Source organism: Dendrobates tinctorius, unplaced genomic scaffold (genome assembly GCF_039654945.1).
Source record: "Dendrobates tinctorius isolate UK_male_01 unplaced genomic scaffold, ASM3965494v1 ptg000070l, whole genome shotgun sequence".
NCBI classification, from domain to species: Eukaryota; Metazoa; Chordata; class Amphibia; order Anura; family Dendrobatidae; genus Dendrobates; species Dendrobates tinctorius.
This window is the reverse complement of record NW_027361738.1, coordinates 7,273,903-7,296,073: the sequence shown is the minus strand read 5'-3', so window position 1 is coordinate 7,296,073 and position 22,171 is coordinate 7,273,903. Positions and strand designations below refer to the sequence as shown.

Sequence of the window (22,171 nt, the reverse complement as noted above, 5' to 3'; positions counted from 1 at the left end):
TAAGTTTGATGGTCGCCGAGCATGGACAGCCCGCTTCAAATCATCCCACAGATGTTCAATGATATTCAGGTTTGGGGACTGGGATGGCCATTCCAGAACATTGTAATTGTTCCTCTGCATGAATGCCTGAGTAGATTTGGAGCGGTGTTTTGGATCATTGTCTTGCTAAAATATCCATCCCCTTCGTCACTGATTCTTACACATTATTGTCAAGAATCTGCTGATACTGAGTTGAATCCATGCGACCCTCAACTTTAACAAGATTCCCAGTGCTGGCATTGGCCACACAGCCCCAAAGCATGATGGAACCTCCACCAAATTTTACTGTGGGTAGCAAGTGTTTTTCTTGGAATGCTGTGTTTTTTAGCCTCCATGCATAACACCTTTTTGTATGACCAAACAACTCAATCTTTGTTTCATCAGTCCACAGGACCTTCTTCCAAAATGTAACTGGCTTGTCCAAATGTGCTTTTGCATACCTCAGGTGACTCTGCTTGTGGCGTGCTTGCATAAACGGCTTCTTTCGCATCACTCTCCCATACAGCTTCTCCTTGTGCAAAGTGCGCTGTATTGTTGACCGATGCACAGTGACACCATCTGCAGCAAGATGATGCTGCAGGTCTTTGGAGGTGGTCTGTGGATTGTCCTTGACTGTTCTCACCATTCTTCTTCTCTGCCTTTCTGATATTTTTCTTTGCCTGCCACTTCTGGGCTTAACAAGAACTGTACCTGTGTTCTTTCATTTCCTTACTATGTTCCTCACAATGGAAACTGACAGGTTAAATCTCTGAGACAACTTTTTGTATCCTTCCCCTGAAAAGCTATGTTGAATAATCTTTGTTTTCAGATCATTTGAGAGTTGTTTTGAGGAGCCCATGATGCCACTCTTCATAGGAGAATCAAATAGGAGAACTACTTGCAAGTGGCCACCTTAAATACCTTTTCTCATGATTTGATACACCTGGCTATGAAGTTCAAAGCTCAATGAGGTTACAAAACCAATTTAGTGCTTCAGGAAGTCAGTAAAAAGTAGTTAGGAGTGTTCAAATCAAGAAAATGATAAGGGTGCCCATACTTTTGCACCGGTCAAATTTTGTTTAAATGCAGATTGCACGTTTTCTGTTAGTACAATAAACCTCATTTGAATCCAGAAATATAACTGAGTTCATCAGTTATTAGAGATATGAAACTGAAATAGCTGTTGCAAAAACCAAAATTGTTATAAAGAAAAAAGGTTAACATTAATAGGGGTGCCCAAACTTTAACACATGACTGTACATACATATAGTGCATAACGTTAGTGGAGGTTTCCCACAGCAGATCACCCATCAGTTTTAACTTTTGTCTGTATTTATGGGATTGTCTTCACCCATTGTTCTTAACATTATATTTGATAAACTTTTGATATTTCCATACATTGGATTGATTCTTTCTGTCCCGGCATATTTTTTCTTTGGTTGTGATAAATAAAAATAATAATTAAAAAAAAACCAATGCTGTTCTCGCCTATGACTTTTCTGGCAAATTTTTGGTGCATTTTTGTTAAGCAGGAGATATTAGTCAGTTGAAAGTGGATTTTCATCAACTCCTGGATAAAAATAAAATAAAATATGAAAACTCTATATTTTCCTATTTTGAGCAGCGTACAGCATTGCTTATACCCGTGCTGAGCATTTTAGGAGTACTCTAGTTATCAATGCCATATCTCTTGTTATAATAACAACATGGTGTGGAATTGCTATTTTTTGCAAACCACCTCAGGAAATTGCATATATAAAGATAAATGTTAGTCTCCTGGCCAAAGCATAGTCCATAAACTGTGGAAGCAGGAAAAAAATGGTTTTGCAGTTAACATCTATTACACACTAGTCAGTGCTTAAAAAGATTCAAGGTGACATTTGATACTTGCCATAAAAACAATTTTAATTGCTTTTACAAGTACTGGAGTTGGCATACATCAAGATTTTTTTCTATCCAAAATGATAATTGTATTTCTGTAAAAACAATTATCAGAATGGAACAATTTATATTCTACAACTCTGCCCTGCAACAACTGGCAACTACTACAAGAGCATGTATTAGGTTAAAGCAACATTTATTTGTGTCCTCCTCAATTGTAGAACCATATTTATTAAAATATAACATAGAAAAAAAATTATTTCAAAAACATTTATTATATAGAAAATGACATTGACTGTTGGTTAAAGGGCAGGATATCCTGTATCTACTAGAGATCAGCAAATTTATTTAAGTGGAATTAAATTTCAAATTTTTTTAAAAAAGTGATTTCCCAAAATAGAGATTTTTTGCAATTCGCTCTGCACAAAATTTTTGCTGAACTGTAGAGGGCCAGCAGATGATTAAAAAAATGCATAAGAGTCCTTGTTCTGCAGCCCGCCATCTGGTCCTCCACATTTCTTCTTTTCCACTTTCCCCTTTCTCTTCAGCCTCTTCTGTCCTGGCCAAGGCCTTGAGATTTGCTCAAGTGACAGGTCAGGTGCACCGACGTCCAAGGCCACTCAAGCCAAAAAAACAGGTCTGGAGTGACGTGGCCAAAAAGAATGTGTGCAACAGGAGACAATGAAAAACAGAGACATGGAGGATGTGGTGTAAGGCTGTAAGTGCCAAAAAGTAGCAAAAATGCAGCAAAAAAAAGTTGCCATCAGTTTTTGCTGCATTTTTAGTGAAAAAAGCAGTTACAGCAGGATGTGAAACCCATTTATTTTTGTGATTTTCTCAAGTTTAAACCAAAATGTCCTGGTGTCCTCACCTGAGAATGGCAGTTAAGGTCCCGTTACATTTAGTGGTGCACCAGCGATCCCAACAGCGATACGACCAGGTCACGATCGCTGGTGCATCGCTAAATGGTCACTAGTGAGCTGCCAAACAGGCAGATCTCACTAGCGATGCAGCAGTGGTCGGCGGTCGTCACTTACCTGTCACACGCAGCAAGGGTGACATCTTCCGCCCTCATCCATGGAGTCGCTCATCGGCGCCAGCAGGAAGCCGACGATGAGAAATGGACCAGGCCGATCTCGTGCAATCAGCGATATCCAGCGGAGAGCCGAGTCATGGGTAAGTGTCACATGTAGCGAGACCGCTACCGATATCGCTGTTGCGCCACAAAATCGGTGACGCTTTAGCGATATCACTAGCGATATCGCTATGTGCGAAGGGGGCTTTAGGATTCACACAGTTTAATTAAATTATGTTAAAATAAACACTTGCCCTAGTAATTCAATGGCCGACCACAATGTAAAACTAAACAAAAAGCCTGACTAATGTGTGAAATTGAACAATACCTGACCAACTCAATGGCCCTGACCAATGTGTGAAAGTAAATCAATTTGCCCTTTTTTCCAAAAATGTTTTATGGTTTCACACATGTCTTGCATTGGTGGCTTAACACCTTGCAGTGTTCATGCTTGTATGGTGGAAGCAAAGCTGAAAACGAAGCAGGAAAAGTAGCAAAAAAAGTCAGCAAAACATGCTTTATGTCCACACCTTTTTTACAGCCAAGACATCCGATGTTGGCTGCAGAAAGGAGGCAGCAACAAAGCAATGTGTGAACATAAACTTAAACACCATAAAGAGGTTCTTCGAAATATTTTTTCATCTATTCACCTCTTTCTTTTTTCACCTCTTCCAACGAGTCCCTTTTCTTATTAGTCTCTTGCTTCCAACCAGTCCCTTTTCCAGTTTTATATACAGACTGATACATTTTTCCATACACATTCCTTATCTTATAAAATAATCCCATCTTTGTGTTACTATAAGATTTTATGCACCTTTAAGTAAACCTAATGTTAAGTTCATTTGTGTATGAAAATCTAATAAAAATGTATTTACAGAAATATCAGCGAGTTTACATATAAGCCTTTCAAGTAATGTCAGGTATGGTGGTCTTCAACATTGCTAGGTAATGTAATTTAATATTACAGAGGAGAATATCTACTCTATAATTAGCCTATGAGAAGCAATACAGAGCTCTAATGTTTTGGCAGAGTGTATCAATGTAATTTGAGGTCATTATTCTAACATAATATTGAACATATGGAGCACGTTGAGAGATCAGCAATCAGTCACTTTACAGATTAGGATTTTCCAGGCCCCCGGTTCACATTCAGGTTACATTTTATAAACACAGACTGTTTAGAATGCAAGTACAGTAGTCATCTCATTAAGGGGCTATACAGTTTATCGTGGATAGATTGCTTTAACTCCTCCACTAGATTTTAACTTTGAGTAATAAATCTCTTGATTGAATTGGTTGAGCTGCCATTCCGTAAGAGAAATTGCCAACAACGCAAATTGATTGAAGAAAATGGATTTGCATGAATGCTAATGGGTACATATATTGCAAATATGTAACTGTACACTTCAGCAGCTCACATAAGCAGATTCTTTGAGTGCAGTTACAACAATGGCGCAAAGTGATTTTGTATTATTTTGTATTCTTTTTTTTGCTTGTTTTCATCAAAAACACAACAAAAAACGAAAAAGATTTTCATAAATGTAATCATAATTCAGCCATTTGTATGAAATAATTTCTCCCAGGCCTATCATTTTCTATAATTTTCTCATTGGTTCCTCTTACGTTACCCAATACCTATAGTGCATGTCTTGCCAGTCCTTTAACTTATGTCCTTGATATCAAGTTATGGAATAAATTGGAATTAGTGGAGCTATAATAAATAATAATAATTTTAATGGATTTGTATATTCATATATTTCTATAATTATGTTAATGTTATGATTATTCATTAATATTTTCTTCTCTCTATAGAGATTAAAAGCAGCTTTATCCCATCACCCTGGAACTATATCTAATGGAAATATGAATTCAATGGGACACATGATGGAAATGATGAGCTCCCGGCAGGAACAGACTCCGCATCATCATATGCACTCTCATCCTCATCAGCATCAAAATTTGACGCAACATCACCCATACTCTCATCAGCAGCACCAGCAGCAAGCACATCATCCCCATTCTCAACCTCATCACCAAGGGCATCCTCATCATCACTCTCATTCACATCTGCACCCTCATCAGCCACACCACCAGACGTCACCACATGCCCCTCTGCACAGTGGCGGTCAAGCACAGGTCAGTGTCCATGAATTTCCCTCTTATGTTTATTATTGTAGTCACTCATTGTCATCAATATAATAGATACATTAAAGTAAAAAATGATGATGTGGATATTACAGAAGTTGACTAAAATAACATGGCAGTGAAAATGCATCTAGAAATAAAAATTTCACAAGCACGGAAGCAAGCTGAAATTAAAATTTGAACTAGAAAATTGTCATTTATAATTATTTTTAACCAGTGATTTATGGATAAAGTGCAATCATATGAATGAGTATCCTTTAATAAACCTTTTATTTCAAAACTTTTAATTTCACCAATTATTAAGTGAATCTATATTTTTTTTAATGAACCTACTGTAGACATATTTTTTGCTGATTGACTTTTTCACAAATCTTTATATTGGAGTTTAATTTTGTGCTACAGATCACTACCGCCTCTGCATGGGTGATAAATATTAGAACCCAGTGGTACAACTGTTGGGACTTGCACTGATCTGAGAATAGAGGCTCAAATATCCCCGTTATGAATGGTGCAATCATGTACCTGTCCAATCGTTTCTCCATGCACATGTATAGTACTGACAGAGATAGCCTGTCCATCAGTCCCATATATGTGAATTGAGTGGTGGTCGACCATAAACACCGCTAATCTGAGAGCAGCATAATGTATTATTTTCTGGTGTTTTGAAATCCATAAAAAGCACACTTTGAAACACCAGCATTTTTTTTTAAATGTAGCTGACAAGGGTTGTCTTATACTAGGACAACACCTTCTTGATCAAAATGTTTAGTCCAGATAAAATAATAAAACCTATACTCACCTCCAGTGTCGGCGCCCTTCCCACAGTGCTGGCACTCACTCTCCCTGGTACTCTCACGGCAGTGCTGTGACACGTGACACCGGCGCCCAATCAGAGCTCGCGTCACTGTCTCCGCCTTCGGACAAATGAAATATGGCGAGTAAGTGCCGGGGCCATTCTCGCGGTGTCAGCACTCTCTCTCCCCGGGGCTGTGATGCGGTTTTGTGACACATGACGCCGGTGTCCAATCAGCGCAGGCATCACTGTCTCCGCCTTCACACAAACTGAACATGAGGCCATGGCTGAGGCTCATGCCGAACTTTTTCTTCATGTTCAGTTTGTCTGAAGGTCGAGACAGTAATGCAATTGCTGATTGGGCGCCAGTGTCATGTGTCTCAACACCGCATCACAGCCCTGAGTCCATGAGTGCTGACACCCCTAGAACGGAGGTGGCATGGGAGGCGAGTATAGGCTTTATTTTTTTATCTGGGCCAAACCTTTAGTTTAAGAAGGCGTTCTCCTAGTAGTGGACAACCCCTTTAATGGCCTGTTGTTCTCTGTGTAATATATGATACCAATGTCAGGATAGCTAGTGCATTATGGGTTCACAGCAGGTGAAAACTCATACAGTCATATGTTAAAGTTTGGGCACCCCTATTAATGTTAACCTTTTTTCTTTATAACAATTTTGGTTTTTGCAACAGCTATTTCAGTTTCATATATCTAATAACTGATGGACTCAGTTATATTTCTGGATTCAAATGAGGTTTATTGTACTAACAGAAAACGTGCAATCTGCATTTAACCAAAATTTGACCGGTGCAAGAGTATGGGCACCTCAACATAAAAGTGACATTAATATTTCGTAGATCCTACTTTTGCAAAAATAACAGCCTCTAGTCGCTTCCTGTAGCTATTAATGAGTTCCTGGATCCTGGATGAAGGTATTTGTGACCATTCCTGTTTACAAAACAATTCCAGTTCAGTTAAGTTTGATGGTCGCCGAGCATGGACAGCCCACTTCAAATCATCCCACAGATGTTCAATGATATTCAGGTCTGGGGACTGGGATGGCCATTCCAGAACATTGTAATTGTTCCTCTGCATGAATGCCTGAGTAGATTTGGAGCGGTGTTTTGGATCATTGTCTTGCTGAAATATCCATCCCCTGCGTAACTTCAACTTCGTCACTGATTCTTGCACATTATTGTCAGGAATCTGCTGATACTGAGTTGAATCCATGTGACCCTCAACTTTAACAAGATTCCCGGTGCCGGCATTGGTCACACAGCCCCAAAGCATAATGGAGCCTCCACCAAATTTTACAGTGGGTAGCAAGTGTTTTTCTTGGAATGCTGTGTTTTTTAGCCTGCATGCATAATGCCTTTTTGTATGACCAAACAACTCAATCTTTGTTTCATCAGTCCACAGGACCTTCTTCCAAAATGTAACTGGCTTGTCCAAATGTGCTTTTACATACCTCAGGCGACTCTGCTTGTGGCGTGCTTGCAGAAACGGCTTCTTTCGCATCACTCTCCCATACAGCTTCTCCTTTTGCAAAGTGCGCTGTATTGTTGACCGATGCACAGTGACACCATATGCAGCAAGATGATGCTGTAGGTCTATGGAGGTGGTCTGTGGATTGTCCTTGACTGTTCTCACCATTCTTCTTCTCTGCCTTTCTGATATTTTTCTTGGCCTGCCACTTCTGGGCTTATCAAGAACTGTACCTGTGTTTTCCATTTCCTTACTATTTTCCTCACAGTGGAAACTGAGAGGTTAAATCTCTGAGACAGCTTTTTGTATCCTTCCCCTGAAAAGCTATGTTGAATAATCTTTGTTTTCAGATCATTTGAGAGTTGTTTTGAGGAGCCCATGATGCCACTCTTCATAGGAGAATCAAATAGGAGAACTACTTGCAAGTGGCCACCTTAAAAACCTTTTCTCATGATTTGACACACCTGGCTATGAAGTTCAAAGCTCAATGAGGTTACAAAACCAATTTAGTGCTTCAGGAAGTCAGTAAAAAGTAGTTAGGAGTGTTCAAATCAAGAAAATGATAAGGGTGCCCATACTTTTGCACCGGTCAAATTTTGTTTAAATGCAGATTGCACATTTTCTGTTAGTACAATAAACCTCATTTGAATCCAGAAATATAACTGAGTCCATCAGTTATTAGATATATGAAACTGAAATAGCTGTTGCAAAAACCAAAATTGTTATAAAGAAAAAAGGTTAACATTAATAGGGGTGCCCAAACTTTAACATATGACTGTATCCACACTCAAGCATAATTAAAAAATAACATAGAGATGCTAATATATCATTGACAAGTTAGGGAATTGCCTCATCTCTGCAGGTGCTGGACTGAAGGACGCTTTAAACACATTGCTCCAAAATACCTGTGACTTCTTTCTACAGGAAAAAACAATTGTCCCAAACCAAAAACATACTTGATGAATAATTACCCGTTTTTGACGTCAGGAGACAGCAATTATGCTCCAAATTGCTGTATTTTCCTTTAAGTAACCATTGAAGGAAAATACAAGACTGCTTTCAGATGCTGCTAGCCCCTGTGTCTAGTGTACACTTGTTGTCTGGGGGTGCAGCCTGCTATATATGTGATTAGTAGAGGTGTTTAAATCAAGCTCATAAATGCTCATCTGTGCAGTAAATACATTAAGAAGGGAAACCGTTTTGGCTGAAATTCTAGTCAGACGGCAGATGTGTTACAAACAAGGCTGCAGACACATAAATTACAGAGCTCCTACGTCTCGAAAATCTTGTGCTATACTCTGTGTACAAATTAACAGACTGTCTTTTATGTGACAGCCATGCTGAAAAGTTAAAATTTGCTCTTTGAGCCTATTCATTTACAGAGCTCATTACCAAAAAAGATAAAAATCAGAACAGCCCTACAGGTGCGGCTTCCAAATAAACAGGCTGTTCCTACAGACATGTACTTAAGAGAAAGGAAAGAAAAGAGCAGTGTAAGGTGATGAGAGGCAGCGTTACCTGGGCCGTATTTATTCCACTATTTTAATTTTTAGACTTGTAAGATTGTCAGATGTTCTGTGATGTCACCAGGGGCTGTCTAGTTTAGGAAACCTATTTTCAAATAACCAATTAGGGAATTGTGTTTCTTGCTCAGGACCCTCGTCTATTAGCCGCATCAGAGAGCAGCTAGAAAGAGTGTACATTCTTTAGGAGGACCAGCCACATTACACAGACAAACCATTTTGACCACTACTTTATAAGTTCTTTTCATGTGAGCTAACTGCCACAAATAAGCTTTTTTGTAAATTATTTGCTTTCCTAAATCCTTCTGTAACCTGAGCTACTCTCTTGGTCACATGATCTCTGACTTCCTGGCTGTGGAATCTGATGTGACATCACTGTCATGTGACTTTTCATGCTGCGTAGGAGGGCGGGGCTCTATTCAGCAGAGCTCACTCAATGCTCCTGTGTATACAGCTGCAGACACAACTCTGCCATCTCCATGCACATTTCTCCCACGAGAGTTCTCCCTTATCTGTATATGTACAGTAGGATACATATATATGCATCCGGACATTGCTCTATACCTTCTGTAATATATATACACCCTGCTGTATTCCATCTACTATATACATACATTCATACATCTCTCTTACTATCCATCCTATTACAGTAGAACTTGATTAGTCAGTAAGGGGTATCAGGGGATCATTTTTATTGCCAGGGCTGGTGTTCTAGTGTTTTGTGTTACATGTGTTACATATATTCCCTGTATCAGTGACTCCCCGAAACAGTATGCTGGACAGGGCATTATGTTGGAGCTTTTTCTGAAGGTGGGAGACTAGTGCGAGGGGTTTAGGTGAAGTTACAATGCCTGATGGTAAATTTAGTAAGAAGAGAGCAAAGGATTGTGAAAAGCAAGTGATGGCTGTGACAGCAGAGTTGATGCCAGGGCACAGGAAGTGAAGCAATAAGATAAAAAAAACAACATAAAACTTGGCAGAAACGGTATATAGGGCTCTTTAGGAGCATTATTCTTAGGCATTTATGGCAAAACTAGTAACTGAGTTAGGGTAGTGGACAACCTCTTTAAAGGGAATCTGTCACCTAATTTTTCGTATATAAGATGCGTCCACAGCCATCAAGGGCTTATCTACAGCATTCTGTAATGCCCTAGCTAAGCCCCCGATGTAACCTGAAAGAGAAGAAAAAAGAGTTAGATTATACTCACCCAGGTGCGGTCCAGTCCGATGGGTGTCGCGGTCCGGCGCATCCCATCTTCTAGCGATGGCGTCCTCTTTGCTTCCCATCATGGCGCAGGCACAGGCGCACTGCTCTGCCCTGTTGAGGGCAGAGCAAAGTGCTGCAGTGCGCAGGCGCCGAACCTCTCTGACCTTTCCCGGCACCTGCGTGCTGCAGTATTCTGCTCTGCCCTCAACAAGGCAGAGCAGTGCGCCGGAGCCGGAGCCACGACGGGAAGCAAAGAAGAGAACGTCATCGCTAGAAGATGGGAGGCGCCGGACCGGACTGCGACACCCATCGGACACCAACCGGACCTGGACCGCCCCTGGGTGAGTATAATATAACTCATTTTTCTTCTCTTTCAGGTTACATTTGGGGCTTATCTACAGCATTACAGAATGCTGTAGATCAGCCCCTGATGGCGGTGGCCGCATCTTCTATACGAAAAAATAGGTGACAGATTCCCTTTAATAAGAGTGGTGTATCACCTAAGGATTTCACCTGTCGTGTTGCTGCAGTACTATAAAACACTTTGCCAAGATTTCCTTATGGATAACTGCTGATCAGTGAGTGCGTCAGTATTTAGATGATCAACTTACTATCCAGGTAACGTCAAAGAAAATACAATTGACAAAAAAAAATCAAACATCCACTTTAAGAAAATGTTCTAAATATTGTTCTTGTTATACAATATGTAAGCCAAAAGTAAAAAAAAAAACTGTCACTTTTACCCTTAGAAATGAATAAAAGTTGCATGGGAGAACATATCTGCTGCACGTGATTTGGATGGGGACTTAAGAATTCTTTATATAATACTAGTTATAAATGTCCCCAATGGATTTTAGCCTGAGGATTCGACTTATAAGTTATATATAAAACTTAGCTTTTAATCTATAAGTATAAAATCACGTAAGGGGTAGTATAAAAGGAAAACACCTTTGTTACACATTGGAAATATAAATTAATAGACAGCCACAGTGGTGGATAAGTCATTAATAGAGAAGATAGACCTATAGATTGAAACTCTGCTACGGAAACAAATATCATTATAACACAGTGTCAAATGGAAAAAAGAAATCTCTCACTCAATATGTGTCGTCCCAAGGGTAAAGTAGAAGATACATCGTGCAGTATATCCACAGAGATTATCCTCTTGAGGTCTGCAAATAGATAAAAGCAGGATCCATGACTCTGTTAGGCCCTGTGGGTCAAAACAATAGCCCTAGAAGCCCCATAGCTCTCACCCTTACATGGGCAGTCCACAGCTTTCCCTAAGCTGGACTTTCCATAGATAGCCCTGCGTGCCACCGACGCATTTCACCTTGTAGATCTTCATTTCATCAAATGCATGCACATGTCCTCCTGTAAAAACCTACAAGGAGAAAAGCATCGGTATTCACGCAGGGCTATATATGGCAAGGAAATATTTAGTGCCCTAACTATTGGAAAATTGTCATAGTCCTACCTTGTAAGATTTGAACCCGAGACCTCAATGCAGCAAGGCAATAGTGCTAACCATTGTGACACCATGGTGCCCGATCAATTTTATATTTTAGTCATTTTAATCTGCTGCAATCTGATCACATGTTCTCTAATGACTGTAAATCTGCATGTCACTCATGTGCCATCTTAGTAGCACGCACCTTGTCAGAGTCCCAAGGGCAGCACTTAGCTTTACAGGTTTAGGCTCTCCTTAAATTATGAGCAGCGTGAATATTGTGTAATGGCACTTTGATCAATGGGAATCTAGTCAATGTAAAAGCCCCATTACAAATCTTTTCCTTACCAGAGACTGCATGTCAGAAATAATTTAAAAGGCAACGGCTGTGCCTTTGAACTCTTGCCAGCACCGAAGATGTGCGATAAGAGGTTAAAGTTAACACTACAGCGTGATTTGTGATTTAGTATCTATAGCCCGTTGAGAAATGATATATTGTATCTGCAGGCAAGTAAACATAATATAATGCCCTTTGAGGCAGGAGAATATATTATCTGCATTCCTTTGGTGAACTTATATAAATATATTTGGAGACAGCATAAACAACAATTTCCTAAAATATTTTTCTTTAGTGCCCTTTTACAAATAAAAATATTATCATGGATCGGTTTACAACGCACAACACCCCAGTCATTGCTTATCAGAGCAAATTTTTTCAATCTCACTATTTTTCCCCCTGATATAGATAACTTTAGCAAAGTGTGGTATTTCTACTAGTTTATGGTGACCACAAGTACAGTGGCTTTTAAACCTCTGGGACCCGACCATAGCAAGTTGTTGAATCTGCCCTTTCTATAATCTTAGGTGCGGCAACATACTGACTACTCTTCATCAGACTCCTATTCCAACTGGCAACTGCTTGTTCCATTGTAGGTTTTCTGCTACAATTCTAACAAGTGAATTAACTAATAGCAATCAGTACAACAGCAATCAATAACCAGCAAGCACTAAAGTCCTGAAAACAACAGCGTTTTCATTTCATACACTACTTAAAGGAAAGAGTAAAGTGTGTGATCTGTTTTCATTATTTTTCTGAAAATTATGGCAGCAAGCTTTTTTTGTCATGATTCCATCTAAGTTACTAAATTATAAAATTTATATATAACCAGCACGTATTAAGATCTTGGAGACGTCAAAGTGTTCATATACTACCTTTCACCATTTTTTACATGCTTATCTGGCCACATCATGATAAACTGGCTGAAGACCTAAAGAAAACAATGTTTTATGTTTTTTTATTTCTCATCTCCGCTGCAGAGATATTAGTTAGGAAAGTTTACATGCACATTTACCTTATAACCAAAGCATTAACAGAGTTTAATGTCTGGGGGTGGGTGTTTACTTTTTCCCCTGCATAATCTTGCCCAATCATAAAGAGGCAGTGGCACGCAGAGGGGGAAAAAAGAGAAAAAAATGAGATAAGAGATTATTATGACAGGATTTGGTAAGATTGTTGTCTCTAACTGAGTTATAGACCTTACAGCCAGTGATTACCAACATTATGAGTGCAGGTGAAGGGGAACAGAGCTGTGTGTCATTACATTCACTGCACTGCATCTATCCCAAGCATTGGAGAATAATGCAAAATGTTGTATGTAATGACACACAGCTCTGTTCTTCTTCCCCTGCACTTGTAATCAGAGCAGATATCGGCAGTGAGATTTATGTGACATGATTAGACATATCAGTCTTAACAATACCACACAGGGAAAGCCTGTTCTAAGCTTCTCTTGCAGTATTTCATTTTCTTTTGCCCTCTATGTTGTTGCCTGCTTATGATTGGGCAAAGTCCTGCAGGGAAATAGTAAATGTCCCAACGACCCAAGAATAGAATGTTTGCTAATGCCCCCTTGGTTATAGGGTAAATTATCATATAAACTTTACCAACTAATGTCTCTACAATGAAGATAAGAAATAAAAAAATAAATTCGTTATATTTATATCTTTAGCCGCTTTATCATAATGTAGCCAGTTTAGCATGTAAAAAAAATGGTGAAAGGTTCACTTTAAGGAAAAGGTGAAAGTTGTGATCTGGTTTAGTTTTTTCTCTGAAAATGTCAGTGGTTAGCACTGTTGCTTTGCTTGATGTCCTGGATTTAAATGCCACCAAGGACAACATCTGCAAGGAGTTTGTATTTTAGGAATTTTTAGGGTTTACATGTCCCCTGCGCAAAAATGCACAATGAAATCCACATAGCACAATGATTGAGAATATTTATCCTGGTTTCACAAGGTATTTTTTCAAACCGTCTTTGAAATCCTCTTTGTTTTAATTATTAAGCTTTGAATAAGAAAAAATAATATTGGAAACAGGAAAAGGGCAGAAGAAAAAAATCAAGAACAGCTGTAAGCTCAAAAAAATGCAAATAAAATGTACTGCAAGGTTGACATGTTACATTTCTTAAAGGTAATTATTAAGATATTTTTAAATCAAAAAGCTTTCTTTATTTATAGATATAAGTCAATGACAATGTCCAGAGGGACAAAGATTTTTCCCAATTCCCACTGCTTCCCTGATCACTTGGAGTAAATTTATGAGCAAAAAAGCATGAAAAACTAAATGAGAGCGGCACTCACCACTGGTACCTGATAAAAGCAGCACTTTCTTTTTTCATCACATAAGGAGAGGAGACATAAAGAGGTGAGTAAGCTGTTTCACATAAAGTATGCTTCTTCCAGCTAATTACAAAATACAATGCACACACATCCCTTTTATAATCTACTCCCAATGCTATTTTTCTTTTTTTCTTTCTTTTTAACTTTTCACTTTTTCATTTTCTGCACATAATATTGTGAACAGAGTATAAAAGGAGTGTGCGTTCTATGTTCTAATTAGCCGGAAGAAGCGTAGTTTATGCAAAACAGCTGACACTTACCTCTTTATATCTCCTCATGCGACGATCACAATAAAGTGTTGCTTTTTTCACATGCAGTAGTGAGTGCCACTCTCATTTAGCTTTTCATGCAGTTTTGTTCACAATTTTGTTCTGCTTTATCTCATGCTGAGCACCACTATATCTGGTAATACGCAATTATTGTTTGCCTGAATGCATTCCTGGAGGGTGTGTTAGCAGTGCCAGTATTTCTGCCTTTTATTTTTTATAAGTTAGAGTAAATTTATTAGCAACTAAACCCACTCTCACTAAGTACCCATTACTTTTACAAGAGATGACAAAGTGCAGAGCAACTAAAAGTCTTCTTTAGCTACTACCATGACAGCCATTACAGGAATAATTAATCTAGCCCCAACCGTGAGCAACCTGTGGGATTCCCTATAGACATGGGCTTCTTATGTTTAATGGAAAGCCCAGTACTCCCTACTAGAGCTGAGAAAATTAATTAGAGTGGAATTGAATTCTACTCGAAATTGGAAATGAATTCTACTTGAAAATTTGCATTCACTAAAATCCAAAATCGTCATCACATCTTCTGATCCCAGCCTCTCGCACTGATCCAGTACTCTCAGCTCTGATGAGGTCCAGAACGGTTTTGTGTATGAGTGCACAAGGTCATGGCTCATGATGTCACGACTAGAGTTGAGCGAATTTGTTCGGATTCAGATCCAAATACGATTGGCAGTGAATATTGTTTTTACAATATTCGTCGAACACAGCCGAACGTCATTAGAGTCAATGGGAGTAGAAATTACTGAATATGTTCGGAACCGATCATCAAACATACATTCGGCACGAATAGGGTACCAATATGGCTCGAATATGGCAAATTCAGATTCGGCTACTGAGTCCGAACAAATTCACTCAACTCTAGTCACAACCTTCTTGTGGGGCATGTCAACATGAGCAGTGGTGATCAGAAGATGCTTTAGAACCAGACTGGTTTCAGTGAGAAGCTGAAGTGCTGAAAAGATGAGTGGTAAGTAGTGTTGAGCATTCCGATACCGCAAGTATCGGGTATCGGCCGATACTTGCTGTATCGGAATTCCGATACCGACATCCGATATTTTTTCAATATCGGGCATGGGCATCGGAATCGGAAGTTCAAAGTTGATTGACAGCCGAAATGACGTCATCATGATGCGCGGTGTGTGCGCATCATGATGCGCCGTCATTTCGGGCCTTCCGGGGGTCTCTGCCGGCCTGCCGGGGGGCTGTGCCGGCCTGCCGGGGGGCTGTGTGGACTGCCCGGGGTCTGTACCGGCCTGCCGAGGGGCTGTGCCGGCCTGCCGGTGGTCTGTGCACCCTGTGGGGGTCTGTACCGGCCTGCCGGGGGGCTGTGCCGGCCTGCCGGGGGGCTGTGTGGACTGCCCGGGGTCTGTACCGGCCTGCCGGGGGGCTGTGCCGGCCTGCTGGGGGGCTGTGCACCCTGTGGGGGTCTGTACCGGCCTGCCGGGGGGCTGTGCCGGCCTGCCGGGGGGCTGTGCTGATGTCCGGGGGTCTGTGCAGGCATCGTCCGATGGGACTACAAGTCCCATCGGGCGATGCCTGCTACCATGACAGTGATTGACACATTAGCCAATGATGGGACAGTAGTAGTCCCATCATCCGGCTAATGTGTTAAATGTTTAAAAAAAAATATATATATATACTACATACATACTACATACATACTACATGCATGCTACATACATGCTACATACATACCACATCTATACTACATGCATGCTACATACATACTACATGCTACATACTACATATATACTACATGCATGCTACATACATACTACATGCTACATACATACTACATATATACTACATGCATGCTACATACATACTACATGCTACATACATACTACATATATACTACATGCATGCTACATACATACTACATGCATGCTACATACATACTACATGCTACATACATACCACATATATACTACATACATACTACATGCATGCTACATACATACTACATGCTACATACATACTACATGCTACATACATACCACATATATACTACATGCATGCTACATACATGCTACATACATACTACATACATACTACATACATACTACATGCATGCTACATACATACTACATGCTACATTCATACCACATATATACTACATACATACTACATACATGCTACATACATACTACATGCATGCTACATACAATACATACATAGACATACAGTACATATAACATAGAGTAACATACTTACCAATACTTGTCACATTGTTCCCCGAAGCCATTGTCATCTACGGAATAAATATTAACATAACAAACCACAAAAATACTCACCCATGATCCGAAGCAGTCCACGAGTGTGTCCCATGACGATCTTGGGTAGAGAACTGCAGCATCAGCTGATGCTGCCGCTCTCTACGGGCTGCAGGAATCCAATGACGGAAGGTAGGTATCCTTCCGCACTGTATTCCTCCGCCACTTAAAAAAAAAAAATCCCTAGTCTCACTTTATGGTAAAAGCTGTGTGGGAAATTCCCACACAGCTTTTACCATAAAGTGAGACTAGGGACTTTTTTTTTTTAAGTGGCGGAGGAATACAGTGCGGAAGGATACCTACCTTCCGTCATTGGATTCCTGCAGCCCGTAGAGAGCGGCAGCATCAGCTGATGCTGCAGTTCTCTACCCAAGATCGTCGTGGGACACACTCGTGGACTGCTTCGGATCATGGGTGAGTATTTTTGTGGTTTGTTATGTTAATATTTATTCCGTAGATGACAATGGCTTCGGGGAACAATATGACAAGTATTGGTAAGTATGTTACTCTATGTTATATGTACTGTATGTCTATGTATGTATTGTATGTAGCATGCATGTAGTATGTATGTAGCATGTATGTAGTATGTATGTAGTATATATGTGGTATGTATGTAGCATGTAGTATGTATGTAGCATGCATGTAGTATGTATGTAGTATGTATGTAGCATGTAGCATGTATGTAGCATGCATGTAGTATATATGTGGTATGTATGTAGCATGTAGTATGTATGTAGCATGCATGTAGTATGTATGTAGTATGTATGTAGTATGTAGCATGTATGTAGCATGCATGTAGCATGTAGTATGTATGTAGCATGCATGTAGTATATATGTAGTATGTATGTAGCATGTAGTATGTATGTAGCATGCATGTAGTATGTATGTAGTATATATGTGGTATGTATGTAGCATGCATGTAGTATGTATGTAGTATATATGTGGTATGTATGTAGCATGTAGTATGTATGTAGTATGTATGTAGCATGTATGTAGTATGTATGTAGTATATATGTGGTATGTATGAAGCACGTAGTATGTAGCATGCATGTAGTATGTATGTAGTATGTATGTAGCATGTAGTATGTATGTAGCATGCATGTAGTATGTATGTAGCATGCATGCAGTATGTATGTAGCATGCATGTAGTATATATGTAGTATGTATGTAGCATGTATTATGTATGATGCATATATGTAGTATGTAGTATGTAGCATGTAGTATGTATGATGCATATATGTAGTATGTATGTAGCATGTAGTATGTATGTAGTATGTATGTAGCATGTATGTAGCATGCATGTAGTATATATGTAGTATATATGTACTATGTATGTAGCATGTAGTATGTATGTAGCATGCATGTAGTATGTATGTATGTAGTATTTTTTTTTTTTACATTTAACACATTAGCCGGATGATGGGACTACTACTGTCCCATCATTGGCTAATGTGTCAATCACTGTCATGGTAGCAGGCATCGCCCGATGGGACTTGTAGTCCCATCGGACGATGCCTGCACAGACCCCCGGACATCAGCACAGCCCCCCGGCAGGCCGACACAGCCCCCCGGCAGGCCGGTACAGACCCCCACAGGGTGCACAGACCCCGGGCAGTCCGCACAGCCCACCGGCAGGCCGGCACAGACCCCCGGCAGGCCAGCAGAGACCCCCGGAAGGCCCGTACAGACCCCCGAGAGGCTGTACAAGGGCAGGAAAGGGTTTTTCCAATTCCGATACCGGAAGTCTCATAGACTTGAATGGGACTTCCAGTATCGGCATCGGCGATACCGATACTTTTTTAAAGATCGGCCGATCCATTCCGATCCGATATTTTGAAGTATCGGACGGTATCGCTCAACTCTAGTGGTAAGGTGATCTTTTTATTTTTTGTATCTGACGATTTTTATGCTCTTGGCTCTGGAGAGACCCCATAGCATAAAAGGGGTCATTAAATTTGAAGAGAATAACTTCTCCACAAATTGGATTTCCCATGAGACTCTGTGTAAACAAGCATATTCGAATTTTGCCTGATTGGCTTATATCTATTCCCTACAATATCGGATTACTTGTTACATCATAAAAAGTTGTATAAAAATGTTGCCTCATATATGAAGCTTTTATCACACATGAACCTCATATGACATTAGTCTTTTGTGTTGTGATAAGAGTTGTAAAAAGAATGAAAACAAGGGACACATTTTAATGGGAGGTCAATAACATTGAATTAAGACATAAATATAATATAAGCCTTGTAAGACCAACACAATTGAATTCTGTATAGTAGCCACCGCAAATCTGAATGGGCAGTTATATAGACTAGAAGCTGTGTTAAACAAAAACCCAAAGAAGAGGGTGGTGTACTCTGTTACACTGAATACTTTTGCTGTTTTTGAAGTCTATGAAAGGATTAATTTTGAAAGCTAAAATAAATTCTTATTAAAATGTCAGCTGGTACACATTACTTTGTGCAGATTTCATATGTAATCAGGAATATGGATCAAATATGGTGGATAGTAGAGTTGAGCGACTTTGGTTGGATCGGTTTTCATGAAAAAAAATTTGTTTCGGATGAAACTGGTCCGACTAGGGCAAAAAAAAGTCGGAGTTTCGTCCGAAACCCGACCCCAATGCAAGTCAATGGGGAATAAAAGTCGGCATTGAGCGGATGACATTCATCCACTCAATGCCGACTTTTATTCCCCATTGACTTGCATTGGGGTCGGGTTTTGGACGAAACTCCGACTTTTTTTTGCCCTAGTCGGACCAGTTTCATCTGAAACAAATTTTGTTTCATGAAACCCTATCCGACCAAAGTCGCTCAACTCTACTGAAGATGGCTGTCAATAAAACTTAGATAGGAATAGATGGGCACATAGTGTTGCTTTCAGAAGTCATAGACATTGATTGTAGACTTAGTTTTATTGTTTTGTATAAAAGTAACCGGTCAGATAATTATATTCTTTTTCAAAATCATAAAGATTAAAAACTCTTTTACAGTCATTATGTTCACTTTGTTTATGGCAATAAGTCATATTTCAAGAGTGGTGAAGGCCCGAAGAACAGGAAGAACCCATCAGATTAGCTTTTGTGAAAGCATGGAGGACATTTTTTGTAAACTATTCTTAAAAAATCTTTTGTGCTTAGAAGAAGATGGATCTCAGCCCCTAAGCAATAAAAGGATTGCCATCCAATACACTTAACACAATAATATAGAGCACCGTCTTTTTGCAGGTCCTGCTCAAACTTGAAAAAGAGGTTGATTTATTTGGGTTTCTAAAGGCTCCCTCTTTTCATTGAGTACTGCCCTAGTTAAAAATTACCAGTTCACCACCTGGGGTGTAGAGGCATAGCTATAGTTGCAAATATAGCATTTTCACCCAAGCATACCGGAGGGGGCCCTGGGGTACATCAGAAGACACAAGAATTATGAATACACATGGTAGGTGAGGGTCCTGGTACAGATTTTGCACCAAGGCCCTTCAATGTATACTGTATTTCTCCCTGTTCCTGTGTAAAAATGTGTGTGGACTTCTTTCTAATACTATTTTTTAAATATTTTTGACAGATAATTTATTTATCCACATGAATTTATGAAAATTAAAGCTGTCACTTGAATTATGTTTTGGCTGACATTTCTAACACCACATTTTACATGTCTGTTTTTAGTAGCGTGAAAGTCAATTAGCTTTTCTTCTTTATCCAGCTCTCACCAGCAGCACAGCAAATGCAGCCCACTCAGACAATACAACCCCCTCAGCCCACGGGAGGCCGACGCAGGAGGGTGGTGGATGAGGATCCAGACGAGAGGCGGCGAAAGTTTCTGGAAAGGAACCGAGCAGCTGCCACCCGGTGCAGACAGAAAAGGAAGGTCTGGGTGATGTCACTGGAAAAGAAAGCAGAGGAACTCACCCAGACAAACATGCAGCTTCAGGTGTGTACTGTACAACCTCAGAGAGCCACTGTTTATAGCCCAAACCTTTTCTGTACCACTCCATCATACACAACCTGCCTGTAAAGCAAGACACATTAGATTAATAATGAAAACACAGACATAATCTGCCCTCAAAAATGATTGAGGTTCTCTTATGAAAACAACCCGTGTCCAAGGATGCCAAAGTGAACTTTCTGCATAAGTAAAAGCTTCATTAAGATTTATTAAAATAAGCCCACAGGTCTAGTCTATACATAACATAACTTTATTTTTCCTTTTTTAATATAACATTTCTCTAGCACAAGTTATTAAGGATATTGCTGTATTAAACTTTATGTCCTTTTCTTTTAAATTAATTCCTTGAAAAAAAAGCATAAACTTGTAAAGGAATTAATCTGTCTTTTATTATTTCAGTCTGCTAATATATGATGGTTGTATGGAACTACAATCAAATTCTTTTTTCTGAATATAGTAATTGAGAAATACTTAAATACCGTAGGTTTAATATTGACCTAAGAATGACTGCTATTTTTAGTTAGTAAAGAATTTAAAATGTTTTATTAATGATATGTTTTGTATTTTTTGTGCTGTCGGTTGTTTTGCATAAGTGTTTGAAAGCACACAGTAAAATCTCAGTCCTTTATCAGAAATTATCACAGCTGCATTAGTAAAAGGTAGGATGGATGAGAGGAGTAATCATTCAAGAAACCTTAAATTGATCATATACTCCATGCTAAAAGTCTTGTGAAGACAGTAGAGATGAGCAGATTATTTGAAATTCAAATTTGCCAGATTTGAAGAATTCCTCCCCCCCATCGCCAAATTTTATTTGCTTATTACCTTTAAATCACATTACGGCAGAGTCTTTAATTGCCCGGAAAATATGTGTATATTACTCAGTGGGCTCCTAGGAATGCATTGAATTTCTTTTAAGCTCTTTAACACAAACATAGCCTTATTAATGTCAATGTGACCGAAACCCATCTGACTAATGGAAAATGGATGAAAACACTGTTCTACATATTTTCAAAAGTTTTCAGGTTCAGTTATGAAATGAGCCATTTCTTAATCATGTTGACCTCCTGATTTCAAGTCTAACAATAAAAATTTTTGGTTGACTCTTGTTTCTATGATATCAAAGAGTTTTCCTTTTACTGCTACATATTAATGCATAAACGTTTCAGTACTTTGAAACATTATTATTTTTCCAATATAAAGATGCAAAATATTTTGTTTTGCCAGTTTTCGAATATTTATTTAGAGGAAACTTAGCAACAATTCAAATAACTTAAACATGTCTAAGCTCTATTGCGAATTATAAACAATTACAGAAATTTCACTACAAAATTTGGTCCTCATTCAATGACAACTTTTTCTTGCTTCAAGCAAAAAGGGACAGCACCCAATCCAGGTGAAAAAAGTAGAA

General features: G+C 39.3%; 1 protein-coding gene across 5 annotated transcripts in view; it reads left to right on the top strand.

Annotated features, from left to right (window-relative positions):
- The window catches only part of CREB5 (cAMP responsive element binding protein 5), a 678,892-nt gene that overhangs the window by 612,833 nt on the left and 43,888 nt on the right, over window positions 1–22,171 (top strand). For all 5 annotated transcript variants that reach the window (XM_073581352.1, XM_073581350.1, XM_073581351.1 and 2 more), the window contains 2 exons: window positions 4,787–5,110; window positions 20,518–20,745. In XM_073581352.1, the coding sequence (XP_073437453.1) occupies window positions 4,787–5,110; window positions 20,518–20,745 (552 nt within the window). The remainder of the gene's footprint in view (window positions 1–4,786; window positions 5,111–20,517; window positions 20,746–22,171) is intronic.